The following is a 25183-nucleotide window of genomic DNA, read 5'->3' on the forward strand; positions in this document are numbered from 1 at the left end:
TATGCAGGAAACTAGACATTTAAAATACCTGTTGCTACTGATATACACTGGCTACAATGGAGTGCCAAGCATAACTTTTTAACAAGTATAAAATGATCTTTTGCTCTCTCATTCCCATGTCACTACTGTAAGTTTCTTTATTCTCCACATGTTGACTGTGCACTGTTGCATTCTTGTGTTCTGACTGAAAGGTCAGCAAGGGTACTGGTCGATTTGTCTGACTCACAGGATGAATTTGAGGGGGTTTTTTTGGTCTTATTTTGAAAGGGCAGTGTAATTATGTCTGTTTGCGTGTGTGGTCATTAGGGTAATCTAATTACATGTCTGTCATCTCTTAAATCTGCTTTACACAACACATTATCTGAAATCAAATGCTCTGTTTTTCTCTCCCTCTCTCTGCAGGTAATGAGCTATTATACCGCAATCGTGACGGCGACGTCGTCACGCTCAACGTCGACACGGATGAAAAGACCATCCTGGTGCATAACAAGAAGTTTGTAAGTCTTTTGTCATCTCCTTTTTTTCTTTACTGCTCCCAAATCACAGGACTGAAGAACTGACCGTGGATGCCCATGAAGTGGATTAAAACTTTTCTTATTGTGTCAGCAAATCAAAGCACCCAAAGCTCTTTTTCATTGCACAGCTTAATCAAATGATCCATTATTGCTGTGGAATGTGAACTGCATAGATAAGACTTAAGGCATGGGTATGTGGGGGGGGGTGGGGGGGGGAGTGCTCGGAATTGAAATGGAGATGTAGCTTCGCTGGCTTGGGTGACGACACACAACATTATGCCCGCCATTGAAATCGCCAAGCCCTAGCGCAAAGATTAATGCAACTCCCATTTGCTTCAGGAGGCGAGCAATCCGTCAAACGCAGTCATTTAAGGGCTAGTTTAATGAAAAAATACCACGCATGGTTAAAGGTCTCATCTTTTTTTGTCTTTTTTCCCCCCTCTTACATCTGCCTTTGCTTCTCAGGAAATGTACAAAGCCAGCAAGTATGAGGTGTCTCCTGACATGAAGCATGTGCTGCTGGCCTACAACGTTGCACCGGTGAGCTTCTCATTTGTTTGCTTGTTTTTTGAATTAGCAAACTGACAGCCAAATATGTCAGCTGCCTCTGCCGGGGGGAGCGGGATGGGGTTTATGTTCGTATAGTGCATCGAAGGCAGGGGAGAGAGGAGGTGAGGGGGGGGGGGGGGGGGGGGGGCAGGAGAAAGTAATCATGGCGGGGTGTGAAGGCTTGTCGCACACCGCTGCCTGACGGCGACGGCGGCATGGGCCGGCACAGCCGAGCGGAACTGTAGCGAGGGGAGGCAGGAACAGAAAAACAAACCCCTCGGCACGGAAACGGACTCACAGGGAGGGAGACTTGATTGGCAGGAGGAACAGGAAGTATTGGCTGGGAATCTGTCATTTCTGTGCAACGAAGTGTCCCACGAGTGCATCGGCTCTGCCAGCAATTTGACATGCATCAAAGCGTTTCAGCTCCTCATATAGGTAGATCAGGTATATTAAATCATTAAGCTGATGTCTGTGTGTTTACTCCATCGTCACTGTGGAGAGTTTGTAACTATTGCTGGTGTGTGAGAGGTGAAACCCTGTCTTATTACCTGAGATGAAGAGAACAGAATATGTTACGACACACTAGAGCTGCCTTGTGCGTTGCGCTGCGTTTGTTTGCATTTATTATTCCATCCAAACCTCCATCACCTTGATAGATGACAGTCATTCCTGCTATACGCTCGCCGTAGCGGCACATCATGCACACAGCGCAGGTGTTCATAAGAAACAAACTAACGCATAGCAAAAAAATAAAAAAAACCTCTGTGGGAATGTGTCTCTAAGTGGCAGTGACCGAACACATTCCTGCATTTGTAGCACACACAAGAAGTACATGTTTGTAACAACTGCAGTTATTGTAGAAAAACACCCGTCACGATGTTCATAAATAGTTGAGATTTCAGAGATGAAAAGTGAGCGTTGGAGATCTTTCAAGGGTTTTGATGCATAGCATATTTTTATGTAAGACAGCGTTAAACGCTGTAATATTTTGACTGTAACTTTCTTCTTCTCAGAATTATACTATATTAATACTTGTAGCTCACCTATTCAACGTTCAATTGAATTCATCATTGTCAACATCTAACGCTGATTTTCTCACCCAACGTTCTTAATTTTCATTCAGGAAGTCATCAAAATAGATTTTTACAAAATAACATAAAGGAATTCAACTCCATCAGCATTGACTACCGGGTTTTTCAAATGGAATTGCCCTCCCAGCTGTTGAAATGTGATACCAGTGTAAGCATGTCAAAGAGCTTTGAATAATGTGAATGCTAGCACGAGCTGAGTTAGCTGTGCTAAGACTGGAAATAACTGAAAGGTTTAGTTCAGATTTGTAGAAGCGGGGTTGTATCCACAAGGTTAAATTGCTGTTTTTGTCATTGGAGTCTTGCTGGCTTTCATAGAGCTATATAATGGCTTTTGTTCCCTGCCAGAAAGGACTGTCTGATGGTGTGGTCAAGCTGTGGATGGTAGTAGAAGAAGAATGTATTTTAGCAGCTAAAAAAGAATCAATATCAGTTTAGGTGTATATTACAAAGAATATGTTCACTGCTTTACCTTGTCATCAGAGAGCCATTGCAATAGGGAACTGAAGCTGTTGTATTGCTCTCTTCAAATCCGCCTAACTCAAAACACAGTAATTTTACCTCCCAGAACGGGAGTTGCTGGTCTACGAGCGCATCGATCAGTTTGTCTTACTGTGTAACTTGCAGATCTGAACTAACACGCAGCAGTTTATACAGGTTCTCCTGTCTGTCCTGTCTCACTTACTGTAGGTAATACACTGACCGTGGATAACAATAAATGGAAACTTTATCATAAGGAATGCCACTGGGAAGCTATAGAATGAGATTTCAAAAAAGAAATAACAGAACCGCCCTTTAATTCAAGTAACAAGGTGAAACTGCAACCTGTATCGTGTGAAGTGATCTGACGTGAATCCTTTTTCTTTCAGGTGTACCAGCATTCTTACACCGCCTTCTACATCATCTGCAGTCTGGATACTCCGTGAGTAGGCGACGGGGCTGCGTTTTTCTTCATTGTTGCCGTCTTTCTTGTTTCACATCCTATCATATCTCACCTGACTTCACCTTGCCGCCTTGGACTCTGAAAGCAACTCATCACCACCTCCTACAAAGCGCCTGTGATATCAACATTAACTTCCAATCCTCCGCCAACGTGTTAGGTGAAAGGGTTACAAATCAATGTGTTTGCCAGGTTTACCCCTGACTTGCCTGGAGAAAGGAACGAGCGTTAGTGAAGCATAACAAACTTGAACTTTTTGCCCCGATCCTCATTCCTTTGCATTCAAAGCACATGAAAGATTAGCTGAAAATGTTCATTATCACGCTGTTCGAACACAAAATCAGGCCATACATTTGAAAAGAAGTACGTTTAAGAACCCTGAACTTGCCGCACTCAATTTACTGGTATTGATCAGCTGCCAAGACATGTTAGGGCCTTTCCAGTTAGTAGTTTCCTCACTTATTTACCTTTTAAATTACATCCACACCAGGTCACAGTATTACAGCACCATCAGCAGCTCTCAAATCTATTTGTGTGCTGCCACCTATTGGTTATGTGCAAAAAAATATATACCCCTCCTCAGCTGATGACCTCATTCATCCTCAGCTTCAGACAAAGACATAGAGGCAGTGGCACCTCTAATTCTGCAGCCTGCACTGCACAGCACTTTTCCCAATAAGGTGAGGTGACACTGTTATAGAGCGCTGGTATTTATGGATACACTTAAACCTTTGTTCCCACGTGTGCTACACTTGTTCTGCCCCTGAAGCGGCGCTGGGAGCAGACAGTCACCGTGTGTTTGTGTCTGCACTTCTATCTGATAACATTGTTTCCTCTGTCTGTGCACCCCAGGGCGACATGGAACTTGAATCCTCCAGAAGTGCGAAATGCCCAGCTGCAGTACGCCGGCTGGGGACCCCAGGACCAGCAACTGGTAAGAACTACAATATCCATGAAGTGTCTGACCAATGACATTTCAAAGTTAAGATTCAAACCATCTATATTGTCTAACATGAAGCCATTGGAAGTTGTCTTTTCGTGTATTTCCTATGTTTTCACCTGAATTAATAGATTGTTGTGTTGTTTTTTGTCTACTTTGGAGCCGCGCAACAAGCTATGAACTCAATATTGACAGATCATCATCTTATAGATCTGAAGGGGACTGCAGAGTGATAATTCTCTGTGGATTGCCACTAAAACCAACACCCTTTACATTCATGTAGTAATTTGATCTGCTGTTGAAAAAAACCCATTAAAATTCGAGCAGCTTTGAGCCATATGTCATGCAATCTTTATACAGATGCCAAATCTTTTGAAGGATGCAGCCCATGAAGGTGGGCCGGGCACATAGAACAAAACTAATGGTGCATACAAGTGTCCCTTTTATGAATTACAATGTCAGATATTTCAGGTAAATTAACCTTAAACGGCTGAGTAAATGTCAGTGACACGTTCCCCCGTAGCGGAGGTAACAGTCGGAGTTGTGACATTCACTGGGAGTTTCAGGATAATCGTAAATGTATCCTTATAACTTCCATTTACCTGTAACAAGATGTCCGGGCTGCTAACGAGAACAAACGGTGGAGATTATGCATGACCTCCATTCTTTACATCCTCCAGTGGCTTTTTTTCATCGGTCCCGTTCATGTGATAGATTTAACAGATTATTGACACGTACAACATGTGCACTTCACATTCTGACCAGGATCACCTGAATGCTCCATTACATATCTACCAGCGCATAAAGAATAATGGGACACTGAGGGCTGCTAATGATTCAAAGATTGTGTCCTCCAAATTTGGTGCAAAGTCAACTGTATTATTGGCCAAATTTAGGAGAAAATGTGATTTGCCTTTTAGGAAAAATTTTCTCTAGAAATACAGCAGAAACTTTACAGGAGCCCCCGAATCAGGACTCAAATGACCTTAATATTTAGCATAGCTAGCAATGCTATGGTAAATGAGTCCTTGAATGCACCACACAAACTATTTTGTGCCTGAAAAACATTCAAATGATCCACTGAGATTTCTCATTAAACGCATTTCAAATTAGAACGCTGTTGTTTGAATCACAAGTCGCGTTGGTCCATTGCTGCTCCTCCAAGATGAGTCATTTTCTGCCTCCATCATCACGGTCAAACTTGTCAGCGCAATAATGAGCATCAGTCTGTCGGTTTTCAGGGCAGACAGAATGTAAGTGATAACATCCTGCAGCACAATGCTATTAATTACCTGTTATCTCCTCAGTGGATTAATTAACACAGTCGCTAGATTGATATAGCCTCAAGTTTCCCACCATTAGTCATGAAGTGGTTTTACTTCCATCAGGCGAGTTATGTTAGCGTGAGACTGAGCAGCAGCTGGTTTCCCTGAAGGTTCACATGTCCTCTGTCGGAGAGGTGGAGGTTGAAGTGAGACACCACTCCATCAGCTGCAACAAGTTAGCGAGCCAAGGCATGCGTCGTCATATTTAGACATCTAACTAGTAAATCAGCCCACCTGCCATTCTGTTCCCAAATCCCTTATGCACTTAATTAAATCTTGTGTACTTTCCCAAAGAGACTGAGCACATTCATGCCCATATTTACACTCCCAAACACAGCTGTACAGCCACATATTTGTTAGGCTAAAAAGTCAATGTGTTTGGGTAAATGAGTGGCGTAATATTTCCGCGGCCTGAAACACAATGTCGAAGTGTGGCTTGCTATAATGTTTACATCAGAAAACGTTAAAATTCATTATATTTATTCACAAATAAAATGGTTAGGATAAACCATTCCCTAATTGTTTTACAATAAGGTCATGAACATTGTATGAAGACATTAAAGTTCTTGGACTTTACATGCATTACAGCATCTTCGTAAAGAAGTGAAAAATTCAGAATCTTCTCATTGTGTTGGTGCAGACACAGTGTCATAGCAGAGTTATCGCCACCCCAAAGTGTGTTTAATCTCATCCAAATATTTCCGCTGAGGGTAAATGAGGATCCCAGCCATCACAGGAGCTCCACCTTCCTTCAGAGAACAGGGCCAGGTCTCCTCGCTGCGCTGTGCCCTACATTAGCTTCTATACAGGGACTCCATCTGCTCCAAACTTACACCAAACCACACGGGCCCCCGGCTCACGTCTCCTCAAGAGAAACTACTTGTGACAGCTTCTGTGTTACCTTTAAAGAGATGCAGCGTTTGCTGGAGAAAGTTTCTACCAACTATTCGTTCTTATACTAGTGTTATACAAAATGCCACTCTGGGTATAGGAAAAGATTGAAAAATGGCAAATTACTTAATGTGGTGGATTCTTACTGTTGATCCTTTAGCAGTGTAGAAAGAAGTACAATGATTAACAGTAATCATAGACAGCTTCATTACTGGATTTCCTGCTGTACATCGTCCCATCATTTAGACTTCTTAGTGTGAATATTTTTTGCAGAATCATTAACTAACTAATACCGCGGTAGCAACTCCAGGCCCAGAGCTTCCCTAATCCTTGAGATCCGGAGGAAACCCTTTTCTGTAATAGACTGAGATTGATTTCAACATGGCATTAAGGTTGTAACATTTTAGAAATCCAGCCCCAAGAGCCCGCCCGCCCTATCACGCTCACCGTGGGTGCTGATGATCTATTATTCTCTGTAATGAAAGAGTTGACCTTCAGTTATCTTCAAAGCACTGCAAGCCTGCAGAGGAGAGCATCAAAGTCAGAATTTGGTGGCGAGGCTCGCCATCTTTTTAGAAACTGAAAGGACTTCTTTTTCCATTTCCCCTTTTGTCAAAATAGAAAAAAAGGTGCTTTTGCCAAACGTACACTCTCCTGTGTTTGACAGGTGTGTTACCCCAGGGTTGATTTCCTTTGTGATAGCATGACATCTGTCTAACCCAGGACTCCACTGCCCTCAGGATCCCTCTTGTGAGGGGTCGATAATCTTAATATTAATGTAACAGCGTATTCTCGATAGGACGTTCCCTGTAGGAAGGCTGCTAGTCGGCCTCAGCTACAACTCAACATCCATTCAGCTGGAAGGAGATTCAGTGTTTTGCAGGATGGGAGAAGCTTGAGAGGAGACACTTATGGTTTATCCAGTTTAAAACTAGTTGGTCTATTGTTTTGCTTTTACAAAACAAGACTAAAATGTACTTCCCCTCTCTCCGCCTCATGTAGATCTTTATTTTCGAGAACAACATCTACTATCGCTCCAGGGTTGACAATCGTTCCATTCGTCTGGTGGCTACTGGCAAGGAGGACGTGATCTTCAATGGGCTCAGTGATTGGCTGTATGAAGGTAAGGCAGACAGAAAATCTCACCCTGAATGGAAACTTTTTAGATATTGCATGCGTTTGCTGCTTTGCAGAGTTAGATGAAAAGATTTATACCACTTTCATATCAGTCTGTTGAGTATGGAGCTAGAACCAGGAAATAGTATCCAGTATTTATGCAAAGCTAATGTCGCAATCTTCTATTTTCTGTACTCTCCAAAATAGTGAATTATTCCTCAAGAGTTTTCTTTATGTATTTTTATATATACTTTTTAAGCCAGGCATTATTTGTGCAGCGGGTTTCAGACTGGAAATGGGGGGGATATGTTGCTTGGCTCTGTCAACCCACAGCTCTAAAGCTCATAAAGACTTCAGGAGGTCACTGCACACGGCCAAGAAATAGACCCCCACATGAACCAAAAATCCACATATCGTCATTCATACATTTTGGGTTTTGTACAGATTAAACAAACTCTGTTTAAAATGTATAAAAGCTTTAAAAGTGTTGGTAAGCAGCTGGTTTTACCTGCATCCCAGGTAGCTGTTTCCCCCGGTTTATAGTCTTTATACTAAGCTAAGCTAACCACTGTTGGCTCCTTACATTAAACATGAGAGTAGTATCAATGTTCTCATATTTTTCTCAGCAAGAAAGCAAATTTCCCCTAATCTCTATTCCTCTAATCAGATGACCAGTGTTTCCCAAACAAGGTTTATCTTGTGACCCTCAAAGGGGGCACAAGATAAACCAAAGAGTTCACGCATCATGGCCACAAGATAAACCAAAGAGTTCACGGCATAATTTACAGGATAGGAAAGAAGACAAAGCATACTTCCACTACACAAAACAATGTGTGTGTGTTTTTTTTTGCTTTGGTGGAACTACTAATCAATCATATATGCAACATGTGATGAGGGTCACATGTAGACGAAGCCTCAATTCAAAGAGAAATTATTGTAAAACGATTCAGAACTACAGACTTAATTTATGATGACCAATATGGAAAACAAGTGAGCCTCTTCCCTCCCTCTATCGTCTCCCTCTATACCACGACTTTAATGTGAACACTCTGCCGTCGCCCATGTATTAGCAGCTAATGGTATGAGACAGTATGGCTCCCCAGCGGCAGCATCCAGATTAGTATTTTTGGCTTGTACCACTTGATTTCTTGCAGGTAAATTAAAAGTGGAAACTCTGTCAATTTGCCTCTGCTTTACACAGCCCCCCCCCCCCCCCCCCCCCCCCCACGAAAAACGAATGAATGTTCTGCATCGGTTGATTTGCATTAATTCAGCGCTGGCGTATGTTGTACACACTCCGATACAGATGTCTGGGCGCTCTCCGAGCATCAGCACCACCGATCAAAGCTCACCTGTGAGCCTCGCGGTGAGAAAAAAAACGGGACGTCTGCCGCATTAGCGTTCAACTAATGAATTTATATCCGCTGCGCTGGGTGCACTCTCTGCTTCACTGGAAGTGTGTTTTAATAACAGAGCGAGAGCGAGATGGGGAGCGGCAAGCGAATAGATACAGCGATAGCAGAAAGAGAGACAGTCCATGACATGCAGCGAGATGATAATCCTCCGGTAGCGCTTTAAAACAATGCACATCTGTTTGGTAATGTGAATGGCTGCCACCTAGTAGGCCTACGAGGATTTAGAGGCTGAGACAGAGGTTATCTGAGGTCACCGATGCACCAGGCTGTGTGGCTGTTCCTGCTGGACTGGCCTGTTTGTATTTAATTTTGTCAAACCCACGGCTCCTCTTATCTCTGCATTAGGCAGGATGACATTTGGAAGCATGGCCATCCTTCAAGAGCAATATCCATTCTCAGGCATTTAAGCATTAATCAGAGCGTTATTGCAGTGTCTGACCCCCCTGACTCATATTTATGTGCTGCTGGAAGCCCAATCATTTACACTCATCATTCATTGCAGGATAAATCTTTTGCTGAGAGATTTAACAAGGAGTCGGCTTCATAATGTTGAGATAAAAGTGATGTTGTGTTTTGTTTTCTCCCGCACGTAACTTTCCAAACGTAGATCGTGTGATTCTTCCAGTCTGTTTCGTTATCTCGAGATGTCACATAGTAGAATATGTGCTGCTTATCTTTTACTCTCTTTGCTTTACTCTTACTTGTCTGCCTCTTATCATGACATATTTAATGATTCAATTCAAACACAATGGAGATATCAAACATCATTTCAAAGTGAGATTGTATTCAGCATCTTAAAATAATAAGATTCAAGATAATAATGTAGTTAAGGCAAATCTAAAGATAATATTAGATATATTTGTAATAATGGCTTTCTTTGGTTTTCTGTAATAACTGCCGGTTTGTTGGGTCTACCATAGCTAGTCTAATGGAAACAAATGTTCATACTAACTTATGTTCATTTGTTTTTTAAAGTGTTTTACAGAGATGTTGATTCAGCTTCATGGTGATTTCGGAGGATTTGTTGTGCAGCAATTTATTTTGTTCATCCCATTTATATCAATGACGGTTTCCTAAATAATACTGAAGATGAATCAACATCAATGGAGTGAAGCTAAGGACTGTTTTAGTAGACTGCATTAGTTTGTTCTTGATGTACCTAATAAACTGTCAACTGTAAATCAATGAGGGTAGAATAAAACTAGTCACATGTAATAACATATGCATGAAATAGACATTACTCCACTATATATTTACATAGTAAATAGTTGTTGTCGCTGCTATATTAATGCTCTGAATATTGTATAGGAATTAAACGTGTTGCAAATAAAAAGAGGTCGGTGTAGAGTGACACTAACATGACTTAAAAACACACACTTTACTTTATTGATGGCTTAAGAGCTATGGAGGTAAACTTAATGGCAAAAGAATGTGGACATCCCGGTTGTCTGTGGATGTTTCTCAATGTTCAGGGTTTTTCTTTTATTTTAAAGTAATGTAAATCTTAATGCTGCACCATTGAATGATATTTCCAATTTTTGAGGTATTTCCTATTTCGACCATACAGACCTGTGCAGAAAGCCACTCTCATAAAGACATTCATTTTGTCCTGCACACAGCCCTGTTCAGTTCTTGAATTGGAACCCCGAGTCAGACCTTATCTGTGGCTGACCTCTCTAATGCACTTGTGGCTGAATGGAAGCAAATCTGCAGCCAGATTCCTAAATCTTGTGGGAAGACCTTCACAAAAGGATGTTATGACAGAAGATTAGTGGTCTTGATTTTAGATTAGTCAGTTGTCCACAACATTTTGCCAAAAATCCATTCCATTTGATGATTTGTATCTGTTTTGTTTTTGCTAATACACTAACAGTCTTTTTCATTCCTATGAATGATGAATCCCATTTCCAGAAAATGTGTCTGTAAGCATGTAAATAGATTTTCGGCGTTGGCCCGCTGGTGATGCCAGCATCTGCAGCGGAGCTTAGAAGCAGCGCCAGGTTGTGTAATGTTTTCATTCATCAGTGGGACTGCAAAGCGGAAGATTTTCTATGCTAATGACTCAGGCTCTGCTCTGGCCAAGGTCAAACTGAGGCCCACACCGCCACAGAGGAGAAATGAGGTCTTAAGCTCTGGCTGCTACGGCGCGGCAGATTTGATGCTGAGGGGTGAAAGGTTGGCGAATAATCTCCCAGGCTTGAATATCCTCTGGCTTGTATTGCTGTCTTAATCCATGCATGTGTGTGTGGGTGTGCGTTTGTAGTGTGCATGCAGGAGAGAAAGAAGAAGAGAAAAAAATGAAAGAGACGGAGCCAAGAACCCCCGTCGGCCATGTGTAATAGTCCAAAACGCCTACGGAGAGTCTCAAGTGTTCTGTCATCTGTCGTCTGTGTGATTATTGAGCCTGTGCTGATACCGACGCATCCTGCAGTGTGACGCAGCCCAAGGAAACAGCTGTTTATTGGGCTCTGGTGCGGCGAGATAAAAACCTGGCGTCGCTTTGATTTGAGTCATGTTTGCCCCATAGATGTTTGGCTAGATGACTGTTTGCATCGCAAGGCTTGTTCGTCGGGTTGCGTCTGTTTATCGCTCTGTTTGTGGCTGGGCCTGCGGGCCGCCGAGTAACCACATAATCAACACTTGTGCGCTGGAAAGGGAAAGATTAATAAAAGGACTAAAAAATGTTGTTTCTTAGTTTGGCTGTGAATATTAGCCTAAAACTGATGTGAGACACACAGTTGGAAATAGTTTTGTGGAACTTTCTTATTGCATCTAAGCAGCATTGCCTGGAGATTGTCACAAAAAAATCAGGGTTGGGAAAGTCAGCATAAGTCTAAGGAGCATGGAAGAAACTTTTTTTGGAAGGAGACCAATATCTTATGTGTGGTATTCTCATTGTAGCATTCTGGACTCTGGACCATATTTTCTAGTGTTTTTGTGTCCAGGTCACTAATGGGGACAACAATTTCTGATGGTGAGGACTTTCTTTGAGCAAATACATTGAGCGGTTTTCGGCTGCAGCGTTCTCACTCAATACTGGACCAATTTCAAATATTTCCACCCCTATTAGTGACAAAAACATAGTGTCCAGGTTGAAAAATTCCAAAGTGTAAGATAAAATGTTTCATCCTGCATCATCTACCAATATTTTCTTTGGATGGAGCCAAAAAGTGCAGATGAGTTTAAAATCTCACCTCACGCCGCCATGTGCTTTGCTCTTCTTGCTGTCACCTCAGTAAGTGTGGCAGTAACCGTACAGTATTTATAGTACCAGCTGTTTCACTGACATTTGTTTTGGCATGTCGGGTGAAAAACCAGAATGCAATGTCAGCTTACCAACCTGCTTGTCAGGGAGTCGGGAGGACGTTGTGTATCTGCTGTCAAATTTCATCTTGAACAAAGTAGTGACTTTCTCAGCCACGTACATTTAGTTTTTTTGACAGTTCAATTATGCAGTGGGTCACAATGAGTTAGTAGGATTTAGGAGGATCTATCTATCTATCTATCCATCTATCTATCTATCTATCTATCTATCTATCTATCTATCTATCTATCTATCTATCTATCTATCTATCTATCTATCTATCTATGGATTATGTTATTGAATATTATTATTTATATTTTTTACAGGTAATGAGTAATTGTATCGTGTAATACATTATTAAAGTAACCCTCCCAACGCTGCAACTAGTGGCCTAAAAATCTGCATTTCTTTCTGTGCTATAGCGCTGCTCTACTTCAAGTTTTTAGCACATGACACTGCTGCCCTCTGTTGGAAACATACAGTAATCTTTAATACACAAATAAATTATCTTTTTTTTTTTTTTTTCATATGCTTCAATAGTACCACATGGCTCTTATCCACAATACGTGTATATTTTATGGTTTCTAATAATCACAAGAAAGGAATTAAATGCCACTGGCAACGTTTTATTTTCTCCTCCTTTTCTCATTAGTTCAGTCTGCCTATTATTATTTCCCGTTGCCCACTTGACACATGGTATCTCATGCATTAATGATGTCCTTTACCTGGTGAATAATGTAGTCTGCACAGCAGGATGGAGAACATGGAGAGAGGAGATGAGCCTCTGACAGCTCAACATGGTGATCACAATGAGGCGGCTGGAAAAAAGGAAGAGACACGATTTCTTAACTACTTAAGAGAAAGAAAATGAGAGTTGGCTCATCCGAAGTAGTTCAATGAAACTCCCTTCCTTTCTCGCTCTCACTTCCCCTTTTGTTATCCTGCACATATCATGCTACTTCTAGAAACTTAACTACTTTCTCCTTCACTAGCCAAGGTGACTGGGTGTCGGCAGCCGAGCGGATCCGACAGCCCGGCGGTTCCACTCCACATGGAAAGCTTTTTAAGCTGCTGCTGGTGAAGTCGGCAGGCAGCGGCAGAACTAGCCATGCAGGAAATCATGTATATATATATTTTTTTTTTTTCTCCATCATTTGCAAATGCAGTATAATGCTGTGCTGCTCTGTTCATCATCAGACTGTGTGATCCAATCATTCCCCGCTGAGCTCCGCCAGCAGGGTGCAGGTGGACACAACCAAGGCAGGCAGAGCAGAAATGAACTGGACTCAATGCTGCCATCAAACCTGTTTCTTCACATGTCTCTGGCATGGAGAGGTGTGGCGGTGTCATTAGTTGCGTCCAGCAGTGACAAGATACCAGAGGCACAATTATTTCTGCAGAATTGCATTAGAGAACAAAATGTATATACGCGTTTGTATTGAGGCCGTTTCTCAAATGACACTGCATATCAAGTAATTCCACCAAGCGTGCACAGTTAATGAAAATGCTAATTGGTAGTTGATGTCTGTTAATTCCGTAAAGCCAGCACCCAGTCACACAGATAAACAACATTAATGAAATTTTAATTGCAAAAAGTTGCTATAAATGCAGCTAGTGGCACGCCGTGGCAATAAGTGGAAACAGTTGCAGCGCTGTCTGCGTCATCGCCGCCGACTTAATAATGAAGTAGGATTGTCACGGACATGCTTTATGTTGTCTAAAAGTTCCCCTCAGTGAGCTTTTATTTGCATAATGTCTAAATAACTCACCATGTGTTGACAGAGGAATGTATCGGTGTGTGTGTGTGTGTGTGTGTGTGTGTGTGTGTGTGTGTGTGTGTGTGTGTGTGTGTGTGTGTGTAGCAGAAGAGGAGATGAAGGACCTTCACTGCTTTTATGCTATATTATTTCCTCTGTCTGTTGAACAAGAGTGTGAGCGACTGCAACATGATTTGAAATCCACACATCAGCACACAGAGGGTCTCAAGGGAACCCCCTCTGTCGCGAGTCTGAAATGAGTTGACGTGAGCTTCTGGCTCCAAACACACAAAGCCAGGACTAAAGTTCTACAGTGAAGCACATTGTGTAGTTGTACCTGGTGAAAAATTGCTGCTCAGTTCATTTCTAGGAAATCTGGCCGAGTTCTATTCTGGTCGCTGTGCTGAGATTAAAAGCTGTTGTGATTTATGATCTGAACATTTGGTTCTCTGTGGGGTTTTGTGCGTGTAGGTTTTAGAGAGCCAAACAGAGTGAGTGACGGTTAAAAAAATAAATAAAAGTCAACCAAATGTTACTATGTTGTTCTGCTGACACGGCACATTTTCTGCTACGTTGACCTGATTTTTTTTTGCGTAATCACTGTGAAGGGAATTATAGCATTATTAATTTGTATTCTTTTGATTAAACTGTTTGTGATGATTTGGCAATTCCTTCTGGTACTGTGGGATTTGTCACGTTGACACCGTGATGCTGAAGCTGCATATTTTTCCACTGTTGTGTAATGAAAAACTGGTCAACTTAACATCCTGTATGATGGCCAACTTTCACGCTTGGCTAATGTAATGAGTTTCTGTGAACAGAGAATAATGCAAAACAAACAGTTCTACTAATGATAGAGATTTTTATACATTTTAAAAGACATATTTTCCCATAACACCTGTTCATTTCTAACCCTGACAAGCAACAGCAGTGTGATTCTGTTGGCCTGCAGCCAAATAGTTAACTTGCACTCGCTGCTGTGTGATTGTTTTTTTTTTTTTGTCTAATTATTTTTGACTGTTATTATGATTGTTGGTCATTTTGTTCTCTCTGTCTTTCAGAGGAGATTTTCCAGTCCCACATTGCCCATTGGTGGTCCCCGGATGGGGCCAGGTTAGCGTATGCCACCATTAATGACACCCTGGTGCCCAGGATGGAGCTGCCCATGTTTACGGGTACACCCTACCCAACAGGGAAGGACTACCACTACCCTAAGGTGCAGCTCAACACTTTGGAAAAATACTTTTCTTTAGATTTGAGATGTTATATCATTGAAATCATCTCCTCTTTCCTCATCCCATTCAGGCCGGTGAGGAGAACCCAGTTATCACTCTGTTTGTTGTGAACCTCAACGGTCCTCCTCACACCATCGAGATGAGGAGACCCGATGATCCCAGGATGGGGTGAGGCATGCAAACTGTCAACCAATGAATCCCTCCACTAGTGTAACATGATGTGGAACAACTGTGTAATCTCTCTATTCAATTTTTGCTGCAATATCGTTTAATTTCCTCTGTATCCTGCAAAGATTATGTAACTTGTATTTTACCAGTCATACATGTTTCCTAATGTGGTCCGATGGTTAGTGCCAGAAAGTAGAAAAATTATTTATTTTATTGCTCCTTCACTGTTGCTCATTACATGGTGCTTTAATATCACATTTTTTCTGCAAATGATCATTAATGTTTTATCCCTAAAGTGTACTCATAATTATGCAATTAGTAAGTGATACATTTTCTTTTCTTGCATTCTCTCATTTACCCTCTGATGATGCTGATTCGCCAACCTTGCAATGTAAACATAGTTAATAGTATTCAATCATTTCTGTGTTTGTCAGAGAGTACTACGTGACCATGGTGAAATGGGCCACCACCACCAAACTGGCCATCAACTGGCTGAACAGAGCCCAGAACATCTCTATACTCACACTGTGTGAGGCCACAACGGGGGTCTGCACAAAGGTCTGTGTCCTGTGTGTATGTGTGTGTGTGTGTGTGTTTGTGTGTGTGTCCCAAAGGCACTATGGTATGTTTTCATACACCAACTGAAATCTGTCAATTGTTTCTACAGAAACATGAGGATGAGAGTGAAGGATGGCTGCACCGGCAGGTGAGACACTCTACTATTACTACTAATTACAGCTCAGTGTGCAGCAAAAAGATTTAACTCCTAAGGCAAGACACTACAGGCAAGACATTGTTTTTTCATGCAGTGGTCATTGTGATTTTTGGCTATTTTGCTTTCATAACGTCTTCTTTCACGCTGGTGGGAAGAAAACATCCCAAATACACATTTAGGTGTTTATTGTACTACGTACCAAAGTGTTTAATTAGAAATTGCCTCATTTGCATTTATGAATATAACATTTCAGAAAACTTGCGATACAGACAATGCCTCCGTTGCATATTTAAACACAACATTTCACCCAATATTTGACATGTTTGATAAAAAGATAAGTAATAATTATAAATGTAATTTGTATAGCGCTTTTCCGAAGACACTTTACAGAAAAAACAAACAAACCAAAATAACAAACAAAATAAGACAAAGACAAAACAGAGCAACAATCAGTTGCAATGAGGGGGGGGGGGGTGCATGGGGCTAGTGGTCTAGTCAAGGAAATGCCTGAATGTTTTTCTCTGTGTCTTTAGAATGAGAAGCCTTTGTTTTCCAAAGATGGGCTGAAGCTGTTCTTCACCCGTGCCATTCCTCAAGGAGGCAGGGGGAAGTTCTTCCACATCTCCATGTCCATCTCCCAGGTAAGAGAACATTTATTTCTGCAGTCTTCCTTGTTTTTCTATTTAAATAAGTAATATAACAGACAGGGACTTTAATATTATTCAAAAGTGTGTTTTATATTCTGACAATCTAATTAAAATTAGTTGTTTTCAAAAGGCAATTTTGCAGTTAAACATGGTAAAGTAAATTGATTGTAGCTCACTAGCTAGCGTGTGTTAGTTTAATGAAATCTGCACTTTGTTATCTTAATATGTCATCATATATTAAATCTACCACACTCGTTTATGTTTCTGTTTATTTCCACAGCCCAACACCAGTACAGACACCCTGCAGTCCATCACATCTGGAGACTGGGATGTCACCCAAGTCCTGGCCTATAATGAGGACAGCCAATTGATGTGAGCCCCCACAAACCACCAGCAGCAGCCCAAACATACCAGCATCAACACCACATAGCAGACAAATACAAAACAATGGCATATCATTTTCATCATCAAAAATTATCTTTTTTTTTTTTTAGTTATTCACCGAAGTGCATATTGTTTAATCATAAACAAACAAAAGTCACATAGATGGAAGTGCAAGCTTTATCAGGCTGATATTATTTTAGGGATTTGGCCCGCAGGGGCATCAAAAATAAACCTTCTTACTATAATTATGGCTATAGAAACCATGAGGAAAGTTGAGGTGACACATGAGCAAAATGCTGACATGAACAGTGTGTTTAGGTTCAACACTGAAGAACATGACGATTGGAAGATCTTTTCTTAACATAAAACATATTTGAAACATGTTTTAGTGTAGATCATGTAAAACATATTTTTAAAATATAGGGTCAAACAATAAACCAATTAGCTATATGCAATAAGAAGGACTTAAAACATTGATTTGCATGTTTGGTGAAACTCACTTGGAAGTTTTTTGTTGAACCAAAAAGTTGAAGGCTGTAAGGTTGAAGACTCCCAATTCCCAGCAGTTGAATGCTTCAGCACCACGGACAGAGACACAACAAGACTCCCAATTAATTCCCAGCATTTGAATGCTTCAGCACCACGGACAGAGACACAGAGAGACTCCCAATTAATTCCCAGCAGTTGAATGCTTCAGCACCACGGACAGAGACACAGAGAGACTCCCAATTAATTCCCAGCAGTTGAATGCTTCAGCACCACGGACAGAGACACAGAGAGACTCCCAATTAATTCCCAGCAGTTGAATGCTTCAGCACCACGGACAGAGACACAGAGAGACTCCCAATTAATTCCCAGCAGTTGAATGCTTCAGCACCACGGACAGAGACACAGAGAGACTCCCAATTAATTACCAGCATTTGAATGCTTCAGCACCACGGACAGAGACACAGAGAGACTCTGCATTCATTCCCAGCAGTTGAATGCTTCAGCACCACGGACAGAGACACCACGAGACTCTACATTCATTCCCAGCATTTGAATGCTTCAGCACCACGGACAGAGACACAGAGAAACTCCACATTCATTCCCAGCAGTTGAATGCTTCAGCACCACGGACAGAGACACAACAAGACTCCACATTCATTCCCAGCAGTTGAATGCTTCAGCACCACGGACAGAGACACAGAGAGACTCCACATTTATTCCCAGCAGTTGAATGCTTCAGCACCACGGACAGAGACACAGAGAGACTCCTCATTCATTCCCACTATTTGATACTGATTATCATCTGTTTATAGTACTACAGCAACAAAACATATTGCCTGCTGTGGTGAGCGCTGTGTTGGTCACCTCTCCAACACTTCCACACAATAAACCGCTTGTTGTAAAAATGCCCTGAGTCTGTTGCAGGGGCTTTGTGACTCATTCGCATCACTCCCAGGTAATTTCACACCCACACTCCAGGCAACAAGGCAACTATGATCTGACTAACACGATCTCACATGAAAACACCTGCATTCACTTATACAAACATGCATAGAAACACAGTTACTCATCGTTCCCAGAGTTGAAGTGACTTGCAAAACTGAGCCAAAAACCTCCTTTCCCACGGGGGCAAGATTTGGCCTACTTCTCTTCTAAAAGGATCACCCTCCCCCCTCACCCCCATCATTCATTTATGAAACATCTATTCTAGTTGTGTATACCAGGTGCTTTTTTCCACCTCCCCAAGCTGAGTGGTGAACACGTAAACCTAAACTCAAATCTGTGGTTATGACGTTCTTTTTCCTCTATTTATATAGATACTTCTTAAGTACTGAGGATGGTCCAAAGCGAAGACATTTGTACAGGTAACCGCTGTTCTCTATATGATCTTTTCTGTATGCGCAGTTGGCTTGGAAGTGGATTACATTTTGCTCATTTGGATTAAAAAAAATTCCAAAAAGGTAAAAGTGCTCATCTTTCTTTCCATAGTGCTGACACCTTTGGTTCATTCAACCGTCGCTGTTTGTCGTGCGCCTTGCCGGAAAGCTGTGACTACATCAGCGGCTCCTTCAGTCACAACATGAGCTATTTCCTCCTCAACTGCCAAGGTAGCTAAAACAGAATGTTTGAGCCAGATTTTCCTCTAGGTTTTCCTGTATCTTCCCTCTCATCTCTCTGTCTTATTCTATATTTTCTGCATATTTATGTCAATTTTGTCTGCACTCACTGACAGAAAATTGTGCGGAGACCCAACGTTTGTGTGTCTATTCTCCAGATTTACCCATAACAACTTCCGTCTTGTTGTGCCTCTCCTTACAACCTTGATCAATATTTGCTGTGCCAGCCATGACAGTAGCAAAAGAACAGACAAAGCGCTTTTCAAGATCAGAAAGATGTCAAAATGTTGTAGCAATGTCTTCATGCTGCCGCAAAAACAGAGCCCAGAAGATTAAAAAGATTCATCTTCATGTGATTTCAGTCTGACTTCAAGCCTCATAGCTTCAATATTTAAGCTCTTTTGTGGCAATCACCTCTCAACCTTACCATGTGATCATCAGTGTAGTCGCATCAAACAGGGAATGACCACAATGGCATCAAACCCTCCCTGCAGAACCCAAAAATTGCTAATGGTCTATTGTCATGCACCTCATACATTTGTAATCCGCCTCACTCCTCACAACCTGCCTGGAAGAATTTATGTGATGAGGCTATGATAGCATTACCACGAGGAGAGAAAGTGGGAGGAAGAAAAGGAGGGAGCGAACCATCGGCTGGTGTACTTTTCCTCCAAACGCACAATGTTCCTGCAGTGTGTTCCCAATTTGCTAAGTGCATCAATCACTTCATCTGGCCCGTCTCCCGCCAGTTTGAGGTCATAGGGCTGTAGAGGAGCACATTTGGCTCTTTTGGTGACCTAGATAGGGAAAAGCTACTTCAGCCGCTGCATCATATAAATCGAATAAACAATGAAGCGCCTGTTTTTTTTCTGACAGACAAAAGATCTGGGACGGAGTAGACATTGACATCATTGTGTTGATGATAAACACAAACCTTGCCACAAACAAAAACTAAATAACGCATCGTACCTGTGTGCCACTGCTGTAGATTTAACCCATGATGTTGAAATTGTGCTTGAATTTGCCTCGATTTTCACTGATGTCTTTGAAATGATGAGACCTTGTGATTTCCTCTTTAGGACGGGACATCCCATTCGTAGCCATTTACAAGACGCAGAGGGACGGAGAAAGTGAGACACAAGACAGGGAGAGTGAGTATTTCCTCTAAGTGGATCACCGATTTGCATTTACAAGGCTCTGGATTATGTTTAAGACATCACGAGTGACCTTGTGCGCAGCAGCATAATGGCTACACTGAAAATGACCTTGTCAAAAGGGGACGGAAGTGTTTTCGTTGCAGTGCAGAATGACCACCTGTGCATCTAATCACAGCTGGTCTACGAGCCAAGTCCAGCATGACGGCAGTAATCTCATTTCCCCCTTACGATGGACGTCCTCATTAAATTATGACCTGCCCAATGTCAATCTCAGCATACTGTAATTTGATTACTACGGTGGGCGCGTGTGTCAGTCTGTATCATCTTTTACCCGTGATGTCACTGCCCTGACTATGTTAAGAGAACTTTGATGTCATTACCACAGATAATTTGATGTATTCAGCTATTAACATGTGTAATAATATCTCCAAAATGTTCACCTACCAAACGTAGTTGTAGTTTTTTTCTCTTTTTACATTAAGATGCTCATTCTCAACTCTAGGGGATTTTATTACCTGACCTGCCTTTAAGGAGGAGGAGGAGGAGGTGGGCTTCCCCTTTAAAATTAGCTATTTAATTGGATATGAGGATGTTAGCCAACACAACATTGCCTGTCCTTTGTATGTGACTAAGACGATACACTCAGCAGTGATAGAGTCAAAGTCATGTCAGAGTCACTAAACACACTGATTATAATGTATGGCTCCTGTCAGAAACCCAGGCAAAGCTCCCCGTCTTCTTCTCCTCCCTTTCAGAAGGTTGAATTAAAGTTTTCCTCCATCAGCCTGTCAGGTTTTATCTGAGTTTGTCTGTACAGGCAGCTGTGTGTGGATTCCCCTCCTGGATGCTGCCTTTGGACCATTTCTAGACACCAATCCTTACATGCAATGTTGGCTACATTCCCTTTGACTCCAGCAGTCATGGCAACCGAAGATGATAAGTTAGTGGTGCACGAACCAGCTGGAGCTTTTGTATAAGTACAGCTGGTTCCCTATTCGGGACAACCTCTTGAGGCATGAAGTTTGCCCTGAAATAAGGTCACAGTTTCAGCTGCCGTTATGCAGTCTGTTGTTTTGTTTTTTTTGTTTTGTTGAAGTTTGTGCTAAAAGTTTTGGAGGACAAGAGGACTGATGTTATGTGGAGCTGCTTTCTTGTATGTATTCTAATGCACAGTTCCATATTTCTACACCATGAAAATTAATAATTCATTGTATTGCACCAGAACAACCCTATTAAAACTGCTTAAATGTAGTCTTGGGTATATATATATATATATATATATATATATATATATATATACTTACACAGTGTTTCCCCTAGAATTGTTTTCAGGCCCGGTGGTACCCACCGAAAAAACCCTAAACAGACGAGACGCGTGGGATGGTGTATTGGTGCAGTTGGATTAAGTCAGGTGGCACAGCAAGCAGTCTGCAATTCTGCAATTATTATATTTGCATTCAACATTTTTGTTCAACCAGAGTGTATTCAAGGTTTTCAAGGATTCAAGGAGAGAGTGACTTATTAAGGTGCCGGTTGATGGAAATGATCCAAAATTAGGGGCTGGAAAAATATGGCTGGAAAATGAGGAGCATCACATTAATAGCTACAGATACTGTAAAACACTAAAACGACATATGAGTGCATATATTGTCTTATTTTATCAAGTAAAATATAAGTTATAGGTTTACTCAACAGCCTAATAGTTCATAGAAATTCAGGGAGAAATAGGTTAACTCAGAGTTCCACAGCTTATCAAAAAACAAAGCTCATTTTATTAACATAGGCTGCCTAAGGGCGCAATCAGTAGCGTGCCTCGGCACGATTGCCCCAGGGGGGTCGCCCGCGGCTTGCATTCACACTGCTCCAGCCCAAACGGGCTTTGGCCCGTTAGCCGGTTGTACATACGTCATTACGTCCTAATACTACACACGCATGGCTTGATGTTGTTTTTAAGGAGCGCCGTCTCTGCATATATTTCTCGACAACACTCGACCTGCATCAGCGAATGTGCGCACGAGCGGATCTGTGCGAGCAGGCAGCGCGAGGAAAGCGGATTTTGGACGGAGACACACAGCGGCATTTTTCTTATAAATGCATGTCCTGTTCCGCTCACACAAAATACAGTGTAAACTTTGCGTGTTTTCAAAGTAGAAAGCGACATCGTGGTGGTTTAACGAGGCAGAGCGGCATCAGAACAACATCAAGCGCGTAAAGTACACGAAGAAGAACGTAGCGGGAGCGCGCGGCGAGGATTGTTGCAGCCACGCGTCTTGCGGAGCAAGTCTACTGTGCTGCGTGCAGTGGCGGCGCCAGGGAGGGGCTTGGTTGGGCTATAGCCCCATCAAGAATTGTGTCAGCCCTACCGTTAGCCCTACCATAAAACCACCAAGAAAAAAACAACAACAAAATAACCAAGAAAAGTGCAGAGATCAACAGCACCACCACGTCACGTCGTAACGGCATTCAGGCAGCTGCGATGACAACTGTCACTGATCTGGGTTCATTAACAGACTGTACTGTCCGTACATCAACGTCACTCATGTGAGCCCGCTTTTAGTGTATGCTCGACACAGAGACAGCAGGCTACTAGTTTGTAAGCTACCTGGCTCTAGCAGTTCGCGTTAGCGGCTTATAGTCACTCACGTTAAGTTAACGTTAGTAAGCTGGTCAAAATTGATCATGGATACATTTGTTTTTAAACGTCGTCGGACGGAACAGATGGCGGTGGCGGGCGTGTTGGATAAAACTACGGACGCACCGTTGACACCTGCAGGGGAAGTTGACCACTCGGGTCCCGGCTGTTAACGTAACTATTCACGTTTCGCTGTCTCTGTCTCTCTCTCTCTCACTGTGTGCGTGATGATAGTGATTATAGCAATTTCAATGTACGCACAGAAACGGCAAATACAACAACAAATGGAAAAATACTTCTTTAAGACAAAATCTAATGTTTTCAGTATCAGTGAAATCAGTAGTGTATATCATGGTGATAGGCCCCGGTGCAAATAGTTTTTTGTGCCCTCCATCCCCGACCTAAACACAAGCGCACGCTTGTGAGCACTCCACGCACGCACACACACGCTTGGACACGCACGCACAGTACGGTATGATAACTCTGCCGGCCCGGGGAGAGAGACATGCATCGGCTGGGCCCACAGTGCTCAGCAGCAGAGAGGTGACGAGACTAGAGCCGAGCTGCACTGGGTGTTGTTATATATTCACATTGAAATTCTGACATTGATTTGAGCCCCACCGTCGTATGAGTTAGCCCCACCGTAGTTGAACCAGAAAAAATACTCTGGCGCCGCCACTGCCTTTGATACATGTCACATCCCCCTCTCTCTCCCATGTTTCCTCTCTATCCACCGCTAAATACAAAGGTGTCTATGCAAGAAAATAATCTTTAAAAAAAAAAGCCTTGATCATATTGTTCAAAAACGGTCATGCTATAGCATGTCGAAAATTCACGAAAAAGTCAGTCAGAATATATTCATAAAAAAATATTTAAAATTGTTAAAGAGTCATAAAAATCGCTCATATCGCTTGACGCGCCTAGTCTCCGTGTAGTGAGTCCAAAACAGCCATAAAAAGCCATGATCAATTTTTTCAGGAAAAAAAAAAGTCATACTATAGCATGTCGGAAAAAAAGTGAAAAATCAACAAAATTCATAAAATGTTGTAAAAATGATGTAAAAGTCCTAACATATGCTTCTATATCGCGTGTCAATCAAAATCTGAGTGTAGTGAGTCCAAAACAGTCATAAAAAGGCTTAGTCATATTCCCCCCCCAAAAAAAAAGTCATACTATAGCACGTCGAAAATTCACGAAAAAGTAAGTCAGGATATATTCATAAAAAAATATTTAAAATTGTTAAAAAGGCATAAAAATCGCTCATCTCGCTTGACGCGCCTAGTCTCAGTGTAGTGAGTCCAAAACAGCCATAAAAAGCCATGGTCAACTTTTTCAGGTAAAAAAAAAGTCATACTATAGCATGTCGGAAAAAAAGTGAAAAATCAACAAAATTCATAAAATGTTGTAAAAATGATGTAAAAGTCCTAACATATGCTTCTATATCGCGTGTCAATCAAAATCTGAGTGTAGTGAGTCCAAAACAGTCATAAAAAGGCTTAGTCATATTCCCCCCCCCCCCCAAAAAAAAGTCATACTATAGCACGTCGAAAATTCACGAAAAAGTAAGTCAGGATATATTCATAAAAAAATATTTAAAATTGTTAAAAAGGCATAAAAATCGCTCATCTCGCTTGACGCGCCTAGTCTCAGTGTAGTGAGTCCAAAACAGCCATAAAAAGCCATGGTCAACTTTTTCAGGGAAAAAAAAAGTCATACTATAGCATGTCGGAAAAAAAGTGAAAAATCGACAAAATTCATAAAATGTTGTAAAAATTATGTAAAAGTCCTAACATATGCTTCTATATCGCGTGTCAATCAAAATCTGAGTGTAGTGAGTCCAAAACAGTCATAAAAAGGCTTATTCATGGCAGGCAGGCAGGTGGTTGAGTGGTTAGAGTGCATGCCATTTACCCATGTCTGCATATATGCAGCAGCCTCAGGTTCGAATCCTGGCTGGAGATCCTTTGATACATGTCACATCCCCCTCTCTCTCCCATGTTTCCTCTCTATCCACCGCTAAATACAAAGGTGTCTATGCAAGAAAATAATCTTTAAAAAAAAAAAGCCTTGATCATATTGTTAAAAAAAGGTCATGCTATAGCATGTCGAAAATTCACGAAAAAGTCACTCAGAATATATTCATAAAAAAATATTTAAAATTGTTAAAAAGGCATAAAAATCGCTCATATCGCTTGACACGCCTAGTCTCAGTGTAGTGAGTCCAAAACAGCCATAAAAAGCCATGGTCAACTTTTTCAGGGAAAAAAAAAGTCATACTATAGCATGTCGGAAAAAAA

At 41.7% G+C, this 25183-nt stretch overlaps 1 protein-coding gene across 3 annotated transcripts in view; it reads left to right on the top strand.

Annotated features, from left to right (window-relative positions):
* dpp6a (dipeptidyl-peptidase 6a) overlaps positions 1-25183 on the top strand; it is a 165496-nt gene that overhangs the window by 132700 nt on the left and 7613 nt on the right. For all 3 annotated transcript variants that reach the window (XM_084034003.1, XM_084034001.1, XM_084034002.1), the window contains exons 4-17: positions 403-497; positions 981-1055; positions 3025-3077; positions 3948-4029; positions 7254-7374; positions 14905-15059; positions 15149-15246; positions 15681-15804; positions 15914-15952; positions 16495-16602; positions 16889-16980; positions 18798-18845; positions 18970-19088; positions 20177-20248. In XM_084034003.1, the coding sequence (XP_083890129.1) occupies positions 403-497; positions 981-1055; positions 3025-3077; positions 3948-4029; positions 7254-7374; positions 14905-15059; positions 15149-15246; positions 15681-15804; positions 15914-15952; positions 16495-16602; positions 16889-16980; positions 18798-18845; positions 18970-19088; positions 20177-20248 (1281 nt within the window). The remainder of the gene's footprint in view (positions 1-402; positions 498-980; positions 1056-3024; positions 3078-3947; positions 4030-7253; positions 7375-14904; positions 15060-15148; positions 15247-15680; positions 15805-15913; positions 15953-16494; positions 16603-16888; positions 16981-18797; positions 18846-18969; positions 19089-20176; positions 20249-25183) is intronic.

This window comes from Eutrigla gurnardus (genome assembly GCF_963514095.1).
Source record: "Eutrigla gurnardus genome assembly, chromosome: 18".
In the NCBI taxonomy this organism is placed as follows: Eukaryota; Metazoa; Chordata; class Actinopteri; order Perciformes; family Triglidae; genus Eutrigla; species Eutrigla gurnardus.